General features: G+C 42.3%; 3 protein-coding genes and 1 long non-coding RNA gene across 10 annotated transcripts; 3 read left to right on the top strand and 1 right to left on the bottom strand.

Annotated features, from left to right (window-relative positions):
- Nucleotides 1–303: 303 nt before the first annotated feature.
- LOC143476262 (uncharacterized) lies at nt 304–10,202 on the bottom strand. Its single transcript, XR_013121254.1, has 3 exons — nt 10,063–10,202; nt 2,551–2,720; nt 304–850 (listed from the first exon to the last, which is right to left on the bottom strand). It is a non-coding gene; the product is annotated as an uncharacterized LOC143476262 (long non-coding RNA).
- Nucleotides 1,210–8,720, top strand: LOC143476258 (uncharacterized). Of its 4 annotated transcripts, XM_076974359.1 has the most exons (7): nt 1,461–1,747; nt 2,053–2,163; nt 2,559–3,541; nt 3,695–3,902; nt 3,990–4,160; nt 4,633–7,440; nt 8,169–8,720. In XM_076974359.1, exons 1-7 carry the CDS (start codon nt 1,666–1,668, stop codon nt 8,477–8,479), a joined length of 4,674 nt encoding a protein of 1,557 aa, XP_076830474.1. In that variant the 5' UTR covers nt 1,461–1,665; the 3' UTR covers nt 8,480–8,720. The 4 variants fall into 4 exon arrangements, with proteins under 4 accessions (XP_076830475.1, XP_076830474.1, XP_076830472.1 ...); XM_076974360.1 differs by lacking the exon at nt 1,461–1,747 and adding an exon at nt 1,210–1,425 and having other exon boundaries at nt 3,695–4,160; XM_076974357.1 differs by having other exon boundaries at nt 3,695–4,160.
- Nucleotides 8,902–10,842, top strand: timm10 (translocase of inner mitochondrial membrane 10 homolog (yeast)). Its single transcript, XM_076974365.1, has 2 exons — nt 8,902–9,117; nt 10,196–10,842. The coding sequence occupies exons 1-2, from the start codon at nt 9,047–9,049 to the stop codon at nt 10,389–10,391; spliced, it is 267 nt and encodes an 88-aa protein (XP_076830480.1). The 5' UTR covers nt 8,902–9,046; the 3' UTR covers nt 10,392–10,842.
- Nucleotides 10,843–11,331: 489 nt separating this feature from the next.
- Nucleotides 11,332–17,895, top strand: unc93b1 (unc-93 homolog B1, TLR signaling regulator). 4 transcript variants are annotated; one of them, XM_076974362.1, is made up of 13 exons: nt 11,332–11,539; nt 12,041–12,183; nt 12,394–12,535; nt 12,815–12,968; nt 13,443–13,604; nt 13,803–13,932; nt 14,137–14,230; nt 14,332–14,456; nt 14,651–14,833; nt 15,290–15,569; nt 16,008–16,126; nt 16,493–16,615; nt 16,945–17,895. In XM_076974362.1, the coding sequence occupies exons 2-13, from the start codon at nt 12,064–12,066 to the stop codon at nt 17,191–17,193; spliced, it is 1,881 nt and encodes a 626-aa protein (XP_076830477.1). In that variant the 5' UTR covers nt 11,332–11,539; nt 12,041–12,063; the 3' UTR covers nt 17,194–17,895. The 4 variants fall into 4 exon arrangements, with proteins under 4 accessions (XP_076830477.1, XP_076830478.1, XP_076830479.1 ...); XM_076974363.1 differs by having other exon boundaries at nt 12,023–12,183; XM_076974364.1 differs by having other exon boundaries at nt 11,332–11,636; nt 12,064–12,183.

Genomic DNA, 17,895 nt, shown 5'->3' with positions numbered 1-17,895 from the left:
ACAGCAGGTCTAAAACAAACTCCTTGAATCAGTCCTTGAGTCGGCTCCCCTTCAAAGAACAGTTTTTCTTTATTTCACTCGCTCCTCCTTTCTTTATAATGATATAGAATAATCAATTTTTAATTCAGCCATATTAAAAAAAAACCACACAGAAATTGTAAAACTATGTTGCATCTGAGGGCAAAAAGCCGGTGTTGCACCTAAATCTGTGACCACAGAGACCATTGTTGCGCATTCTCTGCGCAACAATGTTGGTACAGTGAAATGGTACAGTGAAAGGTAGTGTTGACATATATTCTGGTATAGGTACACAATAATTTATTGTAATTTAGAAGGAAGTTAATGTAAGTAACTAAATGACTTGTCTATCATACATGCACAAGTAAACATTTTTGATGTTTACAATTAATTTCACTACGTAGAAAGAATACAATAAAAAAAATTTTCCTGAAACACTTGGCTAAATTGTTCAGTTTGTACTTACTACTGACATGCTATAGAGTGGTTAGTACGATAATTTACCTCTTTTCTCATAGGAATCTGTTACTATCAAATTCTGTAACCGCAGACCGCTGTTGCACATTTTATGCCTGTGTGTTGTCTCTTAAATATTACAGTTCAGATGAATCCATGTCCAAGTCTTTAATCTCCAGATAACTAAGAGGTAAAGAATCGTACCTTATTTCTCACACATGCGGAGAATGTACAACAATGGTTTCTGCGGTCACAGATTTCGGTGCTCACAGATTCCTGTGTAACACCAGTTCCTCGAGAGCCAACTGTTCTTGGATTATGACGTACATGGAGGTGTGAGTGAAGCCTTTCTCCAAAGTTCCAGCACTTTCCAGGCCTGGAAAACAGAACGTTAAAAGTCAAGCATTTTCCAGGATTTCAAGCACCCGTACGAACCCTGCATTTAGATTACCTGATATAAGCAGTGACTGAAAAGTGATTTTATCAAGGGTAAGGTAAATGATATAGTATGTCTCATAGTATGTTGCTTGTGTACTGATGGTCAGAGTTGTATAATCCAGGTTCAGAAAGTATAAATCCTCACCAGGATTTTGCTCAAGCTTGCTAGATTAGCTAATTAGTGCAATCCAGGTAAAATTAGTGGAATCAACACAATCCAGGAAGCCTGAGCAAATCCTGGTGAGGACTTTTACTTTCTGAACCTGGAATTGACACCTCTGCCTGCGTAAGATAATTCGTCCAGACACATCCGTTGTGTTATGACTGGATTTGCAGTGTGTTGTCATTTTGATGAAGTTGCTTTGCATATTTGCAGCGCGTTTTTCTTTTGCACCGCGATGGGCTTTCAGGGCCACCATACTAGCTAGTAAACCTGACAGTTGCAATTAAGAAAGACAAACTCGTTCAGTAACATCTTTTGTTTTTCTGCGAGGAGGTCCAAAAAGTCAAAAGGTGGGCAAATAATAGACAATTGTACAATCTCACATTAGGTAGCTAACATAAATTAGCTGTCAAGCTAGCTACCTGTCCCCTAAACGATGCTTATTCAAATTAATGCAAATTTATTGTAGTCAAGCTTTGTAATGAGTATGTGTTGCTCCATTTCTTCGGTAGTATATTTTTTAAAACTAACTTTAGTTAGCTAGGCCTAAATCGACATATATCTTGCTGACTATTACCTACCTAGCGACGATGGAAGTTTGTCATGTCGTGTTACATCGGTTTCAACTTCGTCATTTACTTCTAAGCACTCGTGTAGTTTACGACTTTGAGTGTAAGTAAACTGTAAGATTTATGATACACGGAATCTTGTCCAGTAATGTATGATAATTAATCCTCCACGTCTTCAAACTCATATAGATAGCTGGTAATGTTTGCTGTGGTGTTTCATTTAAGTATACAAAACTACACCGATGGTTGGGTGTGATCATTCATATATTACATTTTTAAATCTGTGTTTATGTCTGATGGGCATCAGAACTGTATACAGCTACTGTGTTTAGTAGTAAATATGACCATGTGTCATTACAACAACATTTTTTCTGTTTTCGTTTCTACGTCGAATTGTTTCATGTGAAGTTCTCAAAATGTGGAGACACAGGCACCCTGGCTTTGCTCTGCTCCTCCTCCGTGAACTACAGAAACAGCAGCATGGCAGCCTCCACTGTGACACACTGCTGCAGGCCGAGGGTGAGAGAGAAGGGAAAGAAATACTCCTGCCAGGCCTGTTCTGTGGTTGCTGTTGAACTCCCTAAATATTTCTCACTGAACCATATAAGTGGATTAAATTACTCCTTCAGCTTTATCTATTTATTACATTAATGTGGAAAAGTAAAAAGTAATAGAAGCCAGCACCACTCTGCTTTTATTTGCAATTTCTAACCTCTTAAGAATATAATTTTTTAATGATACATTTTAATGGGGCTAAAGATCATTTATTTAATTTTGTTGCAGTATTTGTGAAGTATATGTAAGCTTAAGGCAAGTTTTACCATTTTGTGTTTAACTTGGGTCATTTCTGTGTGCCGTAAAAGGGTTGCTTAAAGCTTCTATAATGCAAAATTATTATACTCTTACTCTCCTAGGTGTCTCCATTCCTGCACATAGCTGTGTGTTGTCTGCCCTCAGCCCAGTTTTTTCAAGAGTCCTCGCCAACTCTCCTTCACTTCCAGTGGGGCAGAGCAGACTGGTCAAGCTTCATGCAATAGGGGCTAATGCCCTTCTCAAGCTAGTTGGGTTCATGTACTCTGGGGAGATAGAAGGAGAGAGTCTTGGTGAACAGAAGGAGGTGTTTGATGTTGCCCACAGACTTGGCTTCAGTAATCTGTTAGGTGGGAAGAAAAAACATGCAAATGGGCATCAGGACAAAGCTACGAGTTGGAGGGAAATTGGTCTGCAGACAGAAGAGGAAAGGGAAGCGCCACTGGTCCTGACAGAGGGCCAGAGCTTTACACATGCAGGGACTCAGACAGATAGTCCTGAAGGTATTTTTACAGATGCTTGCTGTGTGTTGGAGTCTGGACTGTCTACAGTCAGGTCTCCTGCTTTAGCTTTCATGTCTAGTGAGGACAGCACCATTTCTCCACTTGCTGGTGTTGACTTGTTAAATGACACTGCTGCTGCCTCGTGCTCCAGCCTTAGTGAAGCACTGGCTCCTGCTCACTTGAAGTGCTGCCAGCAGATGGAAGTGAATAGAGGCAAAAATCCTAAGAAGACAGACCAGTTAAGCAAAGAAGGTCAGGAACAAAAACAAATAGAGTTTTTGAATGTTAAGCAAACTGGATCTGAACCTCTGAATCCTGGGACCTTGGAGAGAACAAAAAGAATTGGGGGTAAAGACTTCCACAAGCTAATTGAGAAGCTTGGTCTCCAAAATAGCTCTGCTTTTGAACAATCTGGAGAGACTCGGATTTCACTGAAGATTAAACTGAAGAGGAGAAGCAGAGAGGCATTGTGGGAGATTGTTAGCATCCACAATGAGAGCCAAGCAGATGAAACAATAGTGAGTAGATCAGCTGCTTCAAAGCTCTGTCATGCTGGTCCAGGAATTATGTATTGTGACTTTGAGGTACTTCCTTTTCAGAGGATAAGTTGTATTTAGAAAATAATTTATACATGTTGGTAGCCATCTTACATTTAATTGCATTTAAATGTTTTTTATTAAATCTGCTGCTGATTCATGACGTGCCCTCCCCCCTCTTGTCTCACTACATTCATACAGAACCAGATGACCAGCCTTGGACTTCAGATGGACCATTCTCCAGCACTGCTGTGTCGGAGCCTTGGAACTGTTACACTCACACCCCCTTCAGACATGAACACATCATCTCCTGCAACCCCTGCCAGAGCCAGTTCAGAAAAGCCTCATCTCCCTACCCATGATCCTGTTCTTCTCTCCTCTCCTTTACAAATGCAGCCAGCACCAGAAGGTCTGCCACAGGCTGAGGAGTCTGATGAGCATATTGTAAGGCTGCTGGAGGATATGGTTATGATGGGTATAAACATCTTGCCCTCAGAATCAACGGATGGAAACGGCATACATCATTTAACCCAGCTATGTTCACACCTGGATCCAAAAATGGATCAGTGTGAAGCTGCCCCAGCTAATAATGACAGCCATAACATTGAAGCTAGTGAACGTTACACTGGCAAGATGACGTCGGTTTCCTCTCGACAACAAGCAGCAGGTAAATGTCCTACTTGTACAAGTGTTGTTCAGGTTTGTTTGCTTGATTTACTTTCCAGAAAAGTATAAACAATTGCACTGTTTACATCTGAGCATTCTTCCTAAATTACAAAATGATGCATATAATTTTCTTTCCCCAGAAATAATTATAAAAAATTTACCAAAAATAGTTGCTATAAGAAATGAATGAGCAGTTGCTTATTTTCAGTAAGTTTTAAAACTTTTTAAAATGAAACGATGGTAATACAGTGAATAGTTACTGAATATGATTCGTCAACACTTTAATCGTTTTTATTTAAGTGAACAGTTATTTTCTCTCCCAAGTATCTATTATTTTCATCTGCACATTTTGCTCTTTCCTGGCCTCAAGACATGTCATGTTAGGAATATGTTGTGTATTATTTATGAGAAGCATAAACATGTGTATGGGTATTGATAAATATCATGCTTTGATCATGCTTTGTTGTGTGTAGGTTCTGCAGGTCCAAATTTAGAGTGCCAGTCCAGATGCAGGACAGTGGAGCTCAAGAATATGGCATCAGTAGGAAGTCATTCAGCATCATTTGTTGAGTCTCTGCATGTTGCACCACAAAAAGAGTCTCATTCATCATCTGCATTTCTGTACACTGTATCAGAAAAAGTCCCAGCATTCACCCTTCCTGTTTGTACTGAAAATGTCTGGCTGCCACACCAAAATGTAGGTGAGTTGAAGAATGTGTTGGACAATAATTTATGGACAAATAACTATGTTCAATCAATGAAACAAGCTCTTTGTAATACCAGTGAAGGACGTCGTGGCGATGTGCACATTTCAAAGGTGACCACAAGCGGTCTAGCACAACATTCATTAGACAAAGTAAATGTAGTCACCGAAGCCAAAAGAGACATGGCCAACTCGATAGCAATGAAGCACGCAACATGGTTTAAGCAAACAGCCATTGTGGAAGCCCCAAATTCTGATAATGGGGCCAATTTCAATGAGATGAGACTCCCAAGATGCCTTTCACCCCTTGCATCAGAAAAGCAAGAGTCTGGTACTCTAAACCCATTGGAAATGTCTTCATGGCTGTCTGCATCACCTGTTGACCACCAACCACTATTGATGGTTTCTTTACCCCTGCCGCAGACATTTTGTGGTAAAGCTGACCAGCTGAATCCATCACATACTCCTCTGTATGTAAAGCAAAACAATTGTGCTTCCTTGTCAAGTCAGGGGATGGTGCTAAGGAAACGTTCAAGTAAATTCAGACCAAATAAGGATTACTTTGAAAAGGCCACTAACAACAGATTAGGGCTGGTAACTACACAAAGCTGGTGCCTTGAGACTCGGACATCACCAAGAACAGTGGAGAAAAGCAAGACAGACAGACCAACAGATAAGGCCTCGTGCATCAAGAGGACCTGTACGAAAAGATGCAGTGTTGAGGCAATGGCTAATGAACAAGACAAGAAAAGGACCAAGATCACTGCTTTTAAATCAAATGGAGTAGATGTACAAATGGTCAAACCTTGCAGTGTGAATGAAGGGAATGGGGCAAGCATTGACACCACAAAGCAGACTGGTAAGACTTGTACTGAGGAAATGGATTGGCTGAGGTCTGGCAAGACAATCAAAAGAGTGCCAACTAATTCGACATCCTTAGGAGATAAAACTCCATGCAAAACAAGCCGACCTCTTAAGTGCAGAAAACAAAGTGTATCTAGACAAGGGACTGATCTGAAAGAACCTACTCTTGTAGTAAAACGTGGGCATGGGAGGCCCCGTAAAAAAGCAGATTGTGCTGCAGGTTTTGTGCAAAACTTAAGCAAGGTAAGGAAATTGAATAACTTGTCTGCAGGTTTTGATGATTTCAGCTCTGCTGACCATTATAACTTACAGTCTACACAAAGGAGCAAAATCCCTGAGTCTGTACAGAATGAAGGACATCTGGAGAAGGATAAGAAACGAACTGTAGTAAAACGTGCACGTGGAAAGGCCCGTAAAAAAGGGAAACATGATTTGGGTCTTCTACAATCTGAAAGCAAAAAGCAGGCTATAGCTGGGTTGTCTGAAGGATTTGCTAAGCGCCATGGTTTGCCCAAGGCAAAAAGCCTGGTGAAAAATGAGTGTAAAGACAGTACAGCACTAGAACCACAGCTCAATAATGTCTCAACAGGGCATGGGGAAGTAAACACTGATATGAACGCTGAGACAACCAAACAAGCCATTCGACATGCTAGCCAAAATAAACGGCCAAGCATTGTTGATCATATTTTCCACCAGGCCGTTTATTCTAAAGGAATGACTGAGAAAAAATGTTTCCTGCCAATGGGCCTGCGAGCAAGGTCCAGTTTTCAGAGCGCAGAGAATTCTAAGACGACTGAAATAAAATGCTGCACCAATCTTTCACCACCAGGACTCACCCCTAAGAACTTGAGAGAATTTAGAGTACGGAGCCTTGCAAAAAGAAGCAAGCTGGTGATGGGCATTGACGAACAGGAAGAGAAATGGGCAGCTGGGGAGAATACAGTAGAGAGAAGGGTGGAAGAGGGTGGTAAAGAACAGACCAGGATGGTAGTAGATGGTGAACTGGAGGACGTTCTGTACACAAGTAAAAACAAAAAGACAGACTTGGAAAACGGCACGGTCAACAGTGGGGACAGTGAAGAGATGCAAAGTTCATACAAGTGCAAAAATGGATGCTTAATTGATGGAAACTGTGTGACAGACACTGGTAGAATCCAAGCAGATAAAAAGACAGATGTTGGCATTAATTCCATTCTTCCTTATTTGTCTAGTCACGACATTGATCTGAATAATGAACTTGGTTCTGACTTCTGTTCTGTTCCGTTTATAAACACATGTAACAATATTCGTGCCACTCAAAGTGAAAGTAGTAAAATTACCGAACATCCTTTTAGGTCTGAAGATATTACAAATAATGTGACAATTGAGAAATCAAGATTAGGCGCTAAAAATGCTTTAAAAGCTGAACAAATTTCAGAAAGCTTTTGGGAAATGCAGACTTCAGGTTGTAGTGAATCAATAAAGGCAGTATCGGACAATACTGGAGATTTTGAATATGGGGCCAAGACAAGTGATGGTGATGTGGAAGTGGTAGAAGAGACTCTGGTTACTACAGATGGAGATAGGGCAGATAATCCTGAATGGAGCGATGAGAAGACTGGCATGGATGGAAGCCACCCTAGTGCAACGATAACAGAGGGACGGGCTACTGCTGAGGAGGACAATTTAAAGGAACCGCAGTTTCCTGAAGCTGAAATCATTTCATCAGATGAAGGTAATGGTATATTTTTCCACTATGAAGTATTTTTTTAATACATTTGTTTGGCCAAGTGAAACGCCCAAATTAGGTTTGCCTAACTGGAAATACACATTTAAGCATTAATAAATTAGGGAAACGTGATGCACATGACATTAGGAATGTCTACTTTTTTGGTTTACCTAACAGACATGACAAGAATTCATTTTTATTTTGAAGTTGATTTTACCATGTTGGCAGTCTAATTTCTCTGCATCTCCACTGTATGACCTGCTTATGACTAAAGGCATTGATAGTGTTTATAGTTCTGTCTGAACAGTATTTACACTCATAGCTAAAGCATACACTGAGTGGGAACTAAACACACTTGCCCTGTATAGGCTATTAGTCAGAGCCAGTGCTGCAGAGAATGCTGTCTACATGTATGCTTATAGCCAACTTTAAGCACATGCACAATTAATGGGGAGAAGATTTGTTTATTTAATCAGGACCTTACTTTCATTTTTTCTAAGGCTAGCGTTAAACAGTGAAACTTTCATGCATCTAGTTACATATTGTGAACTGTAACATTTCAAAACGTTTCTGTACAGTTTGACAGTTTAAAATGTTTCTTGCATGATTTCCAATGTTTCTTGCATGATTTCACTGTTCAGCCAATTAGCAAATTAGTTTATTTTGAATGCATTATTGTTCATTATCTAATCTATATATAATATTGATTTTCTGGTTTGTTTTATCTGTTAAAGCTGTAACACAGACACCATCAAGAATAAGCAAAGAAGTTCTTCCTGAGTCTGAGGAGACCGATGTAATCAACCCCCTGGGGAATGCTATGGGTCCTTCATCAGTGCCTTCAGCTAGAGTGAACTTTGAGTCCACAGACAACTGGGACTGCGATGAAGACGAGGAAGTAGTTGTGGACGATGTCTGGGGCTCTCCTGGTGTTCTGCCACATTTATCGATGAGGCAACTCCTCACCATTCTGGATGAGGACGCAGGGGAGGACTTGGAAGAGGAAGATGAAGAGGTTGATGTGACTGGAGAGGAGACTGATTGATCCCACCTTGCTTTTGCAAGACTGGGGAGTATTTTCAACAAGTTTGGTCTAAACCATGCACCTAATGTTTCTTTAAAGGTTTCCTGGGTTGTTACTGTTATACGCACAAAATAGTTAATTTGTTAAAGTATTTCATCGTTATTTAATAATGCATATGTTGGAAAACCTCGTTCGGGTGATGGATAGTGGAGGTGTGTATTTTGTATTCCTGACTCAGGAAGTACTGTAAATGTACGTTATTTTTGTTTTTCTATTTGCCATTGTAAAAAGGCAGGATTTGCTGTAAAAATAGTGACAATATCAAATGAACAAATTTAATACATGTTTTACAGACTGTAAAATTACATATTGTTTAGCGAACTGATTCGTTATAGCAGCTAGCTAGCTCGCGCGCTGCCGACCCAGGAGGCACCGGAAGTAGTATTAGTGAGCGGGACCAGCACACGTGTTCCGTCCACTGAAGGTTAAACGTTGCTCTCGGGGTTCTTTGTAAGGCGGGACCCCTCGGTTGGATCGCGCTTACCGGTGAGGTTTCAACGGCGTGACCGAAAACGTGAAGTCGCCGAGATGGACCCGATGAAAGCCCAGCAGCTAGCGGCGGAGCTCGAAGTGGAAATGATGGCAGACATGTACAACCGGTAACGTTATCAGCCTGCTGGCTAGTTAACTCGTTACCTGCAGTTCATCTTGAATGGTCGCTCAGGCTAGGCTTTGCTTTAAAGACTTTTAATTAACATTGTTGCAGGGTTTTCTATTGGGCTCTTTATATTTGGAAAATGCATGACTAGCACTCGTGGGTGTCTTCTAAACGTTATGCTAGCTGGGCTGGTATCTAGGTTAGCTTGGAGCAAATTGGGTTTGGGTCTATAAACTAATGTGACATTTATGTCGGTTGATGGACTCGGGTTCAAGTTAGGTTAAACTGTAACTGACTATTTTGGAATTTCATAGGAAATGTGCCATTTACATCTAATGGTTACTTTAGCTGTTTACCTGGCAATCAAACACGAACCTCTTCAATCTCTTGAATTATCTTTAAAGGTTAGCCAGCTTTCACGTCCACCAAAACCACATCAAAGTGGCAATCAAGGCAGCTTATTGTGGTAAACTAACTTTTCTCTCAATGAGAGTAGTCTGAAAAACTACAAAAGGTCTAGATCTGTCCTGCTGCACACGACCAACGTCTTGTCCAAGGTCAAGTGTTCATTATGTATAGTGATAGAAATTATAGGTATGGAAAATAAGATGTTGAAAACTGTCTCCTTGATACTTGTCCTTTGAAGAATACTCATTTTGACATAATTCAAATTAGATATGTATGCTCTATATAGATATATACTTGATTAAATATATGAGAATTCATCTTGTGAGTAAGTTGTAGTGTGTGTCAATTGTGTCACAAAAATTGTGTCAATTTTGTAAGATGCTTGCCACAATTATGTGTCACAACTTTTATTCAGATTCGCTGGTTGCCTGGTGTTAACACGGATGAGAGAGAAAAAACTTCACAACTCAATTGCATAATGGAACATGAAATTCTTTAACATTGTTTCTTAATGTACTAGACAGAAAAGGCATCTTACCAGACAGACCCCACCCGTCATAGGCACTAATTAAGTTTATCCACAGCCATACATAATGGATGCAATCAAAAGTCGCGCCATCCACGGTGTACGTGTAGATTGTTTTACTTTCTTCTTTCTTTCTCTCCTGCAGAATGACCAACGCGTGTCACAGGAAATGTGTGCCCCCTCACTACAAGGAAGCAGAACTTTCTAAAGGCGAGGCAGTGTGCCTAGATCGATGTGTTGCCAAGTACCTGGACCTGCACGAGAGACTGGGACGCAAGCTCACCGAGCTGTCCGTCCAGGATGAGGAGATGATGAGAAAAGCTGCTGCAGGCACTGGTTAAAGCCCATTCAGTCTGCAGAACTGGGCCAGGCCCATCATGAGAAGACGTTGCGCACCTGACCTCAGCCTTCATGTGTTAAATCTCATTGAGATTGGCAGTGGTAGAACTTTAATATGTTTGAGTTATTAATGGTCCAGTAATTGCTGGAAAGCACTCTCTGGTGAAACAGGCAGTAGTTGTGACTACATGATTGTTGATGGAGTCATCGTAATCATTATTTGTTTTGCCTTGAAGTATGTGTGGACAATGTTGTGTATGAATGCTGAAAGTTTTTTTTGTTTGTATTTGATATCAACTAAACTTGTCCTTTTTTTTCTTTTCTTTCTTCCCCTTTATATATTTAACTCTGTGTGACTGCTGACACACTAAGTTATGTAAAGTTTTATTGCATTCATTCTACTTTGGGAAGTTTACTTTTGTTGCACATCTTAATTAAATCTGCTAGAGTTTATGCATTCTATGTCCACCTTTATTATTAATTCCAAAGAAAAATTAAGGGAAACGATTTAATAATATTGAACATCCTTGGTAAAGCACCACTCATTTGTCTTAAGTTAAAATAACATCTTAACAGGTATTTTGGAACAAGTGTGTTTTGTTTAAAGATTACTACAGGGATTTTTGCCTGCTCTCATGCTTTTGAAGATGCATCTTCAGTGATTGCAGTACATTGCAGCATGACATTGTTTGAAGTGCCTTACAGTCACATGCTTGTTTACGTTGGCATAAATATCCTAAAGGCAACCGTCGGAGCTCCTTAAATTCGAACATCAGGTAATTTATCTCTTCACTGGGGCCCAATGTGATTTCTTTTCTAGGACCCAAAATCCTTTGCTGTGCCGTAGCTCAGTGCTTCCTAAATGTTTTGTCCCTATTCCAAGTCCGAATGCACGTGCAATCCGACCGTCTGAAATGGTGCTGTATCTTTAAGATATCGCAAGAAGGGAAGTGAAAGGCAACTTTCGCTTCCTCTTGTCAAGTTTGTCTCAGTTATTCGTTTTCCAGTCTTAACAAAAAGCAATGTAGCCTATTAAGAGCAGGATCATTTCAACTCTGAAGGGGGAACATTTGGTGCACGCGCTATTCCGTTGCATGTCCGTTAACTCGTTAGTGTCGAGTACGACTTCACGGGACCCGAGTATAGATCGGTAGGTTTGCTATATTTGTTCAGTCTGTTTACAGTACGTAGTGTGCAAGTGCAGCTGGTTCGACATTTAGACGTTTTGGGCAGGTAACAGAAAATATGTGAGTATGGCTAAATAGTTAAATAATCAGGAAATAAACAGACGTCGTACCGTAGAAATCTTAAGTTAATATGCATTGTCAGATGATTTTGGTGTCATATTTCTGAAACGTTTGAATGATACTTCTTAGTTTATTTATTAGAGGCTTCGTTTGCTTGTTACTCAGAATTCATAGACGTTCCTGTGATTTTGGACGGAATCCTAAAGTGTAATATGCCTGCTTCGCTTTATTTAACTGCCGTCGTATATATTATGACCTGCTTAGTTAAATGGTCGCTTTAATTTTACTTAAATATTTAAATTATCAGGTATAATCGCACTTTCCGGTGCTTAATTTCATGATCATTGTTTTTTCGCACTTTTGAATGGCCTTGAAACGGATTTCAGTTTGTGTGATTTGGTTAGACGTTCTACCGTTTGGCCACCAGATGGCAGCAGTTAATACAGAAGACAACATATACTGCGAGGCTGAACTGCAGGGTGTGCCCCCTGCTGACGACCACGATGATCGACAGCTGCCGTGTCAAGAAGGAAACGTACAGGGACAGGTAAACGTGAATTACACAAAGCTTTTGCGAATTCTCTAAAGGAGTTTTAGATTGCGCATAAGCTTCGGGTGGTCATGTAAACGGCAATTAATGCTGTCCATATGTTCAGTTTAATTAATTAAAATGACTACATTTCCTTTACGAAATGGAGCCACAAAACCTTAAAGCCTATTTTTTAATCTCATCAGCCAATGAACTCTTCTTTCTCAGGAAGACGAGTTTCTGGGGCCACACCCAGACTATGATGAGGAAGAGGAGGAGAGGAAATATTACAGGAGGAAAAGGCTGGGCGTGGTTAAGAATGTGGTGGGGGCCAGCTGTGGGGGCATGATCATCTACAGCGTTTACATGGGTATGTTTCCTCCTCACTACTCTGATCGTTCATCAGTCAGTTTGTTGGCACATTGAAAATATGTAAACGTGTCTATTTTGTTAAGATTAGATGCATCACCAATAATGGTTAATAAACATTCAAGTGCAGATGTTCAAAAACAAATAAGTAGAAATAACAGTAGACCAACGCTTTACACGTGTGGCATTACTGTAAGCTCGCACCATGCCCGGTCTCATGCGTCGTGCTGGAGCGTTCTGGATGGTGACGTGCACAGTGGTGACGTGCTGTGTTTGGCAGGCCTGCTGCAGATGCAGTTAATCCTGCACTATGATGAGACCTACAGAGAGGTGAAGTATGGCAGTCTAGGCCTGGAGGACATTGACAGCAAGATGTTGATGGGCATTAACGTCACTCCTATCGTGGGCCTGCTGTATACGCCTGTGCTCATCCGGTAAACGGAAGCCCTCTCTCTCTCTCTGAAATGATTCTGCCTATCTTCAGTCTGTCTGCATCTGTTCCCCTCCCTCTATTTCTGTCACCTTCCTGGAACAGTTGGAAATGTGATAAGTTTATGCAGCTTTCATTTGATTAGCACTTTCACCTGTTCAATATTCATTACATGATTTTTTTTCCTTCTTGCATACTTTTCATCAAATTACATAGTTTTGCTTTTTACTCTTTTAGCTGTGGATTAGAAATGCAGGTATTGGTTATAGTTTGAGTTTGTTCATGCCCACCTCCCTCCTTTTTCTGCATTTCTTTTTTTTTTATCACACATCCTTCCCATCCTTATTTCATCATACACTTCATTTTCCCTGGTTTTTGCTTTCGTCCTGACTCTAAAGGCCATGATGTCACTACAGAGTACTCACTGTCAACTGTGTGTGTGTGTGTGTGTGTGTGTGTGTGCACATGTGTAACTCAGGTTTCTGGGTACCAAATGGATGATGTTTCTTGCTTCTGGAATCTATGCCCTCTTTGTCTCAACCAATTACTGGGAGCGATATTATACGCTGGTACCTTCAGCTGTCGCCATAGGGGTTGCCATAGTTCCACTATGGGCCTCTCTCGGAAACTACATCACTAGGTGGGTGCTGCTCATTAATGGTGTTTTCTCAGGTAATTCAATAACTTACAGTAATTTTGTGCAGTCCTAATTTAAATAAGCAGTGTGTACACCCAGCAGTCATTTTAGAGATGCATCCATCTGTGTGTGTGTGTGTGTGTGTGTGTGTGTGTGTGTGTGTGTGTGTGTGTGTGTGTGTGTGTGTGTGTGTGAATGCAGGATGGCCCAGCAGTACTACGAGTATGTCAACTATAAGGAGGAGCATGTTCAGGAGCAGAAGAAAGTGCCGAAGGGCGCATTCCATCGTTACATCATCATCTTCCAGTCCGTTTTCTACATCTGCTTCCATGTGAGAACATTTGTCTATTTTTATAGGCGTTGGTAATTGGTTTGCACTTGGTGAGTGTGTGTGCGTGTGTGTGTGTGTGTGTGGGGGAGTGGGGGGGTGTTGATGTATGATACACACACACACAGGTGCTTGAGCCCTGCCCTTTTCCTGCGTTACTCTCACATCCATAATCGTCTTTCTATCTGTTTATTTCTATGTTTTCAGCTTAGTTTCGTGTTTGCAGAGTTTCCCATGGTTCTCTTCCTCAACAGTTTTCTGAGTAACTACAATCACACTCTGTTCAACGTCAAGCTATGTGGTAAACTCCGCTTTTCTGCTTCCTGTTTCTATTTTTATAGCTGGACCATCCAGCCTATATGTATCATACCCCCCACCCTCTTGCCCCTCTCCCCCCCCCAGGTGCGGATGGGAAGGGCGTGATCGAGGGCTTCAACAAGACCGTACTGCACCACTTACCTCGCTCCATGCTCCTCATTGAGGTGGAGAGTGTTCTAATGGGAGCTGCCTTCATCGCCATGATCGTAGTGAGCCTCCGTTCTCCTCACATTTGGACCTGCTTTCACTCTCCCCTTTTCTCTCTCCGCTCCACCATCGGCTCCGAACGCACCGGGTCGTTTGTAATAACGAAGCCCGAAGCTGTGGTGCGGCCGTTGGGAGTCTCCTCGGTGCGGTGTGGGACCCAGTGGGAGGTGGTAGTAACCCAGGGCTTCTCTCACAGTTCCTGGCCTTGTGTGGCGCGGCGTACCGGCCCACGGAGGAGATCGACCTGCGCAGCATCGGCTGGGGCAACATCTTCCAGCTGCCCTTCAAGCACCTGCGTGACTACCGCCTGCGTCTGCTCTGCCCCTTCTTCATCTACTCGGGCTTTGAAGTGCTCTTCGCCATCAAGGGTCTTGTACTGGTAAGCAGCGGACGCCTTTCCTCCCCGCTGCCTCGTGGGTGCAACTCGCGGCTTCAATCACAAGAGTGGGAGACGTCTCAGATTCTATAATAGCTGTGGCAGGAGTAAATGAATACATCCCAGGTGTGAGGTCAGCCTCGTAGGCTCAATGAATTACGGTTGCTTTTTTTAGCACATAAAGCCACATCTTTATGTTGACAGCGACTTTGTTTACATGACCCATGTATTTCTATATGTGTTTATATATTTGAAAAAAAAGGCTTTTTGAAATGTTAAACATTTCATGCCTTGAGCACCATGTAAGGAGATGGAAGCTGGACAGTTGCATCTCCTGGGAGCTTCCTGCTCTATGTACCTCTCACCCCCTCGATGGATGAAATCACTGAGAGTAACCCAGAGAGCTCCAAGTCCTTGCATCTCAAATCCCCTCCTCTTTTCTCTCCCTTCTCCCTCCAGTCGTATGGCGTGTGTGCGGCGGGGCTGGAGAACCTGTGGCTGCTGGTGATGGTGTACGGCCTGTCGTCCTCCGCGTGCTCAGCCCTCTCTCTGGCCCTGCTGCTGCAGCGTCTGCCCCGTCAGGCCCTGCTCCTGGGGGGGGCAGCCGTGCACCTGGTGCTGCTCGTGGTTCTCATGTGCTGGTCCTCCACTCCCAGGAAACCCGAGCAGCTGCCTCAGCTGCTGGTGCTGGTGGCTCTGTGGGGCCTGGGCACTGCTCTGAACAAGACCAGCCTGAGCAGTGAGTGGGGCGCGCACGCACACACACACACACACACTCCACACCGCACACACACACACACACACACACACTCACACACACACACACACACCACACAGACCACACCACACACACACACCCCACACCACACACATACAGACACACACACACACACACACACCACACCACACACATACAGACACACACACACACACCACCACACACATACAGACACACACACACACATACATACACATACACACACACACACATACATCTACATCATCATCATCATCATCATCTACAGGTGTAAAACAATGAACCAAAAAGCAAAACCTAGTCCAAACTTAATAACATCATGGATGCCATTGCTTTATTTCTTTCTGTTTGGAGCATGTACAGTAGCCCTGCTCTGGCTTCTGAGGGAGAGTGATGTTCTGTACATGTCCCTCTGTGCAGCTCTGCTGGGCATGCTTTACGAGGACAAAGAGCGCTTGGACTTCGTCTACACCATCTACCACTGGTGGCAGGCTATCGCAATTTTTATTGTCTACCTCTGGTCTAGCCTGCCTATGAGGGTAAAGCAGTTTGTTTGTGCGTGTGTCTTTGTTCCATGTTTTGTTAAACTAGTATGCCGGCAGGTATGCAGGTTTGAAACAAGCTGCAACAGGTTTTGCACCAGTTTGTGTCTATTGTAACACAGGGATTATTGAAGGAGAGTGAATAATGAGCAGAGTATTAGGAACCTCAGCCGTCCAATCACAAGTCTCGACTGATCAATAGCGTGCTCTTTAGATTTAGCTGAGAAACCTTGGCGCTGTTTTTTTAATCAATAAACTTTTATGATTTGAACATATTGAAAAGACAATCAATCTGAGACTATCACCTTTTTGTTGTCTTTTATTCTCTCTCCCTTTTTCTCTCAACATTTTCTTCTACTTCAGGCCAAGCTTGCAATCCTATTGGTTACTCTGCTGGTTGCAGGCTTCTGTTATTGGCAGATGGAACGTCGTCTAGCCAAGAAAATCCGTTTCAGGTTGCCACGGATTCCCCGTCCACGACACAAGGTGAGTCAGCTGTCCACCTGTTATTTACCACAGAGCTGTGTAGGTTGTGTTGTGTGTTCTTACTTTCAGCTCACGATGACACAATTAACATTTCTTTAATGAATGTTCCCATTTAAGAAATTACATGATTTGGGTAAATACGGTGTTTTGAGCCATCAGTAGAGCAGGCAAGTTATATGGCTTCACGTTCAGTGTATTGGCGTGAACAAATGACCAGTTTTGCACCATGATGATTTTAGTCATGTATTTCAGTTCTTGTTCTTCAGACTAGTAAGAACTTCACCTTTCACTCACAGAACCATCTTTCTGTATCATCTCTTTCCATGTAGGTCAAAGGTTACCGGTACCTGGAGGAGGAAAACTCTGACGAGTGCGAGTCAGACAAGAGCGATGTGGAGGATGAGGATGAAGAGGGCGGGCAGAGTGAGGAAGAGAGGGTGCAGCTGGATTCCAACTCCCAGGACTCTGATTCGTCAGGGTCAGAGAGAGGCGGAGCTAGAGGGCGACGGCGGAGGCGGCGAGATGATACAGCCTATGAGCAGGCAGGACACAGAGAGGCATATGACCCGGCCATGTGACCAAATACTCTCCCCTGAGATGGGAGGAAGGGCTGATCATGGCGCCAAAACAACCTCCCAGTGAATATATGTGAGTGAGTGAGTGAGTGAGTGAGTGAGTGAGTGAGTGAGTGAGTGAGTGAGTGAGTGAGTGAGTGAGTGAGTGAGTGAGTGAGTGAGTGAGTGAGAAGGAATGAACGAATGAGTAAAAAGATCAATTGACTGAATGAATGAACACGTGAGTGGGTGGATGAATTAAAAGTTCATGAGTGTGAGGATGAGAGTAAAGGATGAGAGATTGTTGAAGGGGAGAGGGTCAAATTGATTGTTTTGAGAGGAAAAAGGAGTATTAGGTTTTTTTAATCAAGAAGATAGAAAAAATTACCATGACAGAGAGAAGAGGAAGGTCTGTAAGTATTTCAGTAAAATGAGAAGTGAAAAGAGGAAGCAACTACTACCTTATAAGGCCAGGTGGTGTGTTGCTATAGCAACAGACTGCACTGAACTGTTGGTCAAGGTGATGGTGGAGGTTTTCATCTGCTTTTCATTTGCTTCCACTTTTCCATCTTCTGCTTTCACACTGGTTGATTTCAAGAAGAAGGTCTGTTGTCATAGTTAAATGACTTTAATTGAAAGAGGTGATATGTATTTTTTTCCTTTTTTAACTTCTGTGTTTAAAACATGTCTGTTACTATATTTTTAATAAACGTGTTTACAATCACA

This window comes from Brachyhypopomus gauderio, chromosome 15 (assembly GCF_052324685.1).
Source record: "Brachyhypopomus gauderio isolate BG-103 chromosome 15, BGAUD_0.2, whole genome shotgun sequence".
NCBI classification, from domain to species: Eukaryota; Metazoa; Chordata; class Actinopteri; order Gymnotiformes; family Hypopomidae; genus Brachyhypopomus; species Brachyhypopomus gauderio.
This window is presented reverse-complemented; position numbering and strand designations above follow the sequence as displayed.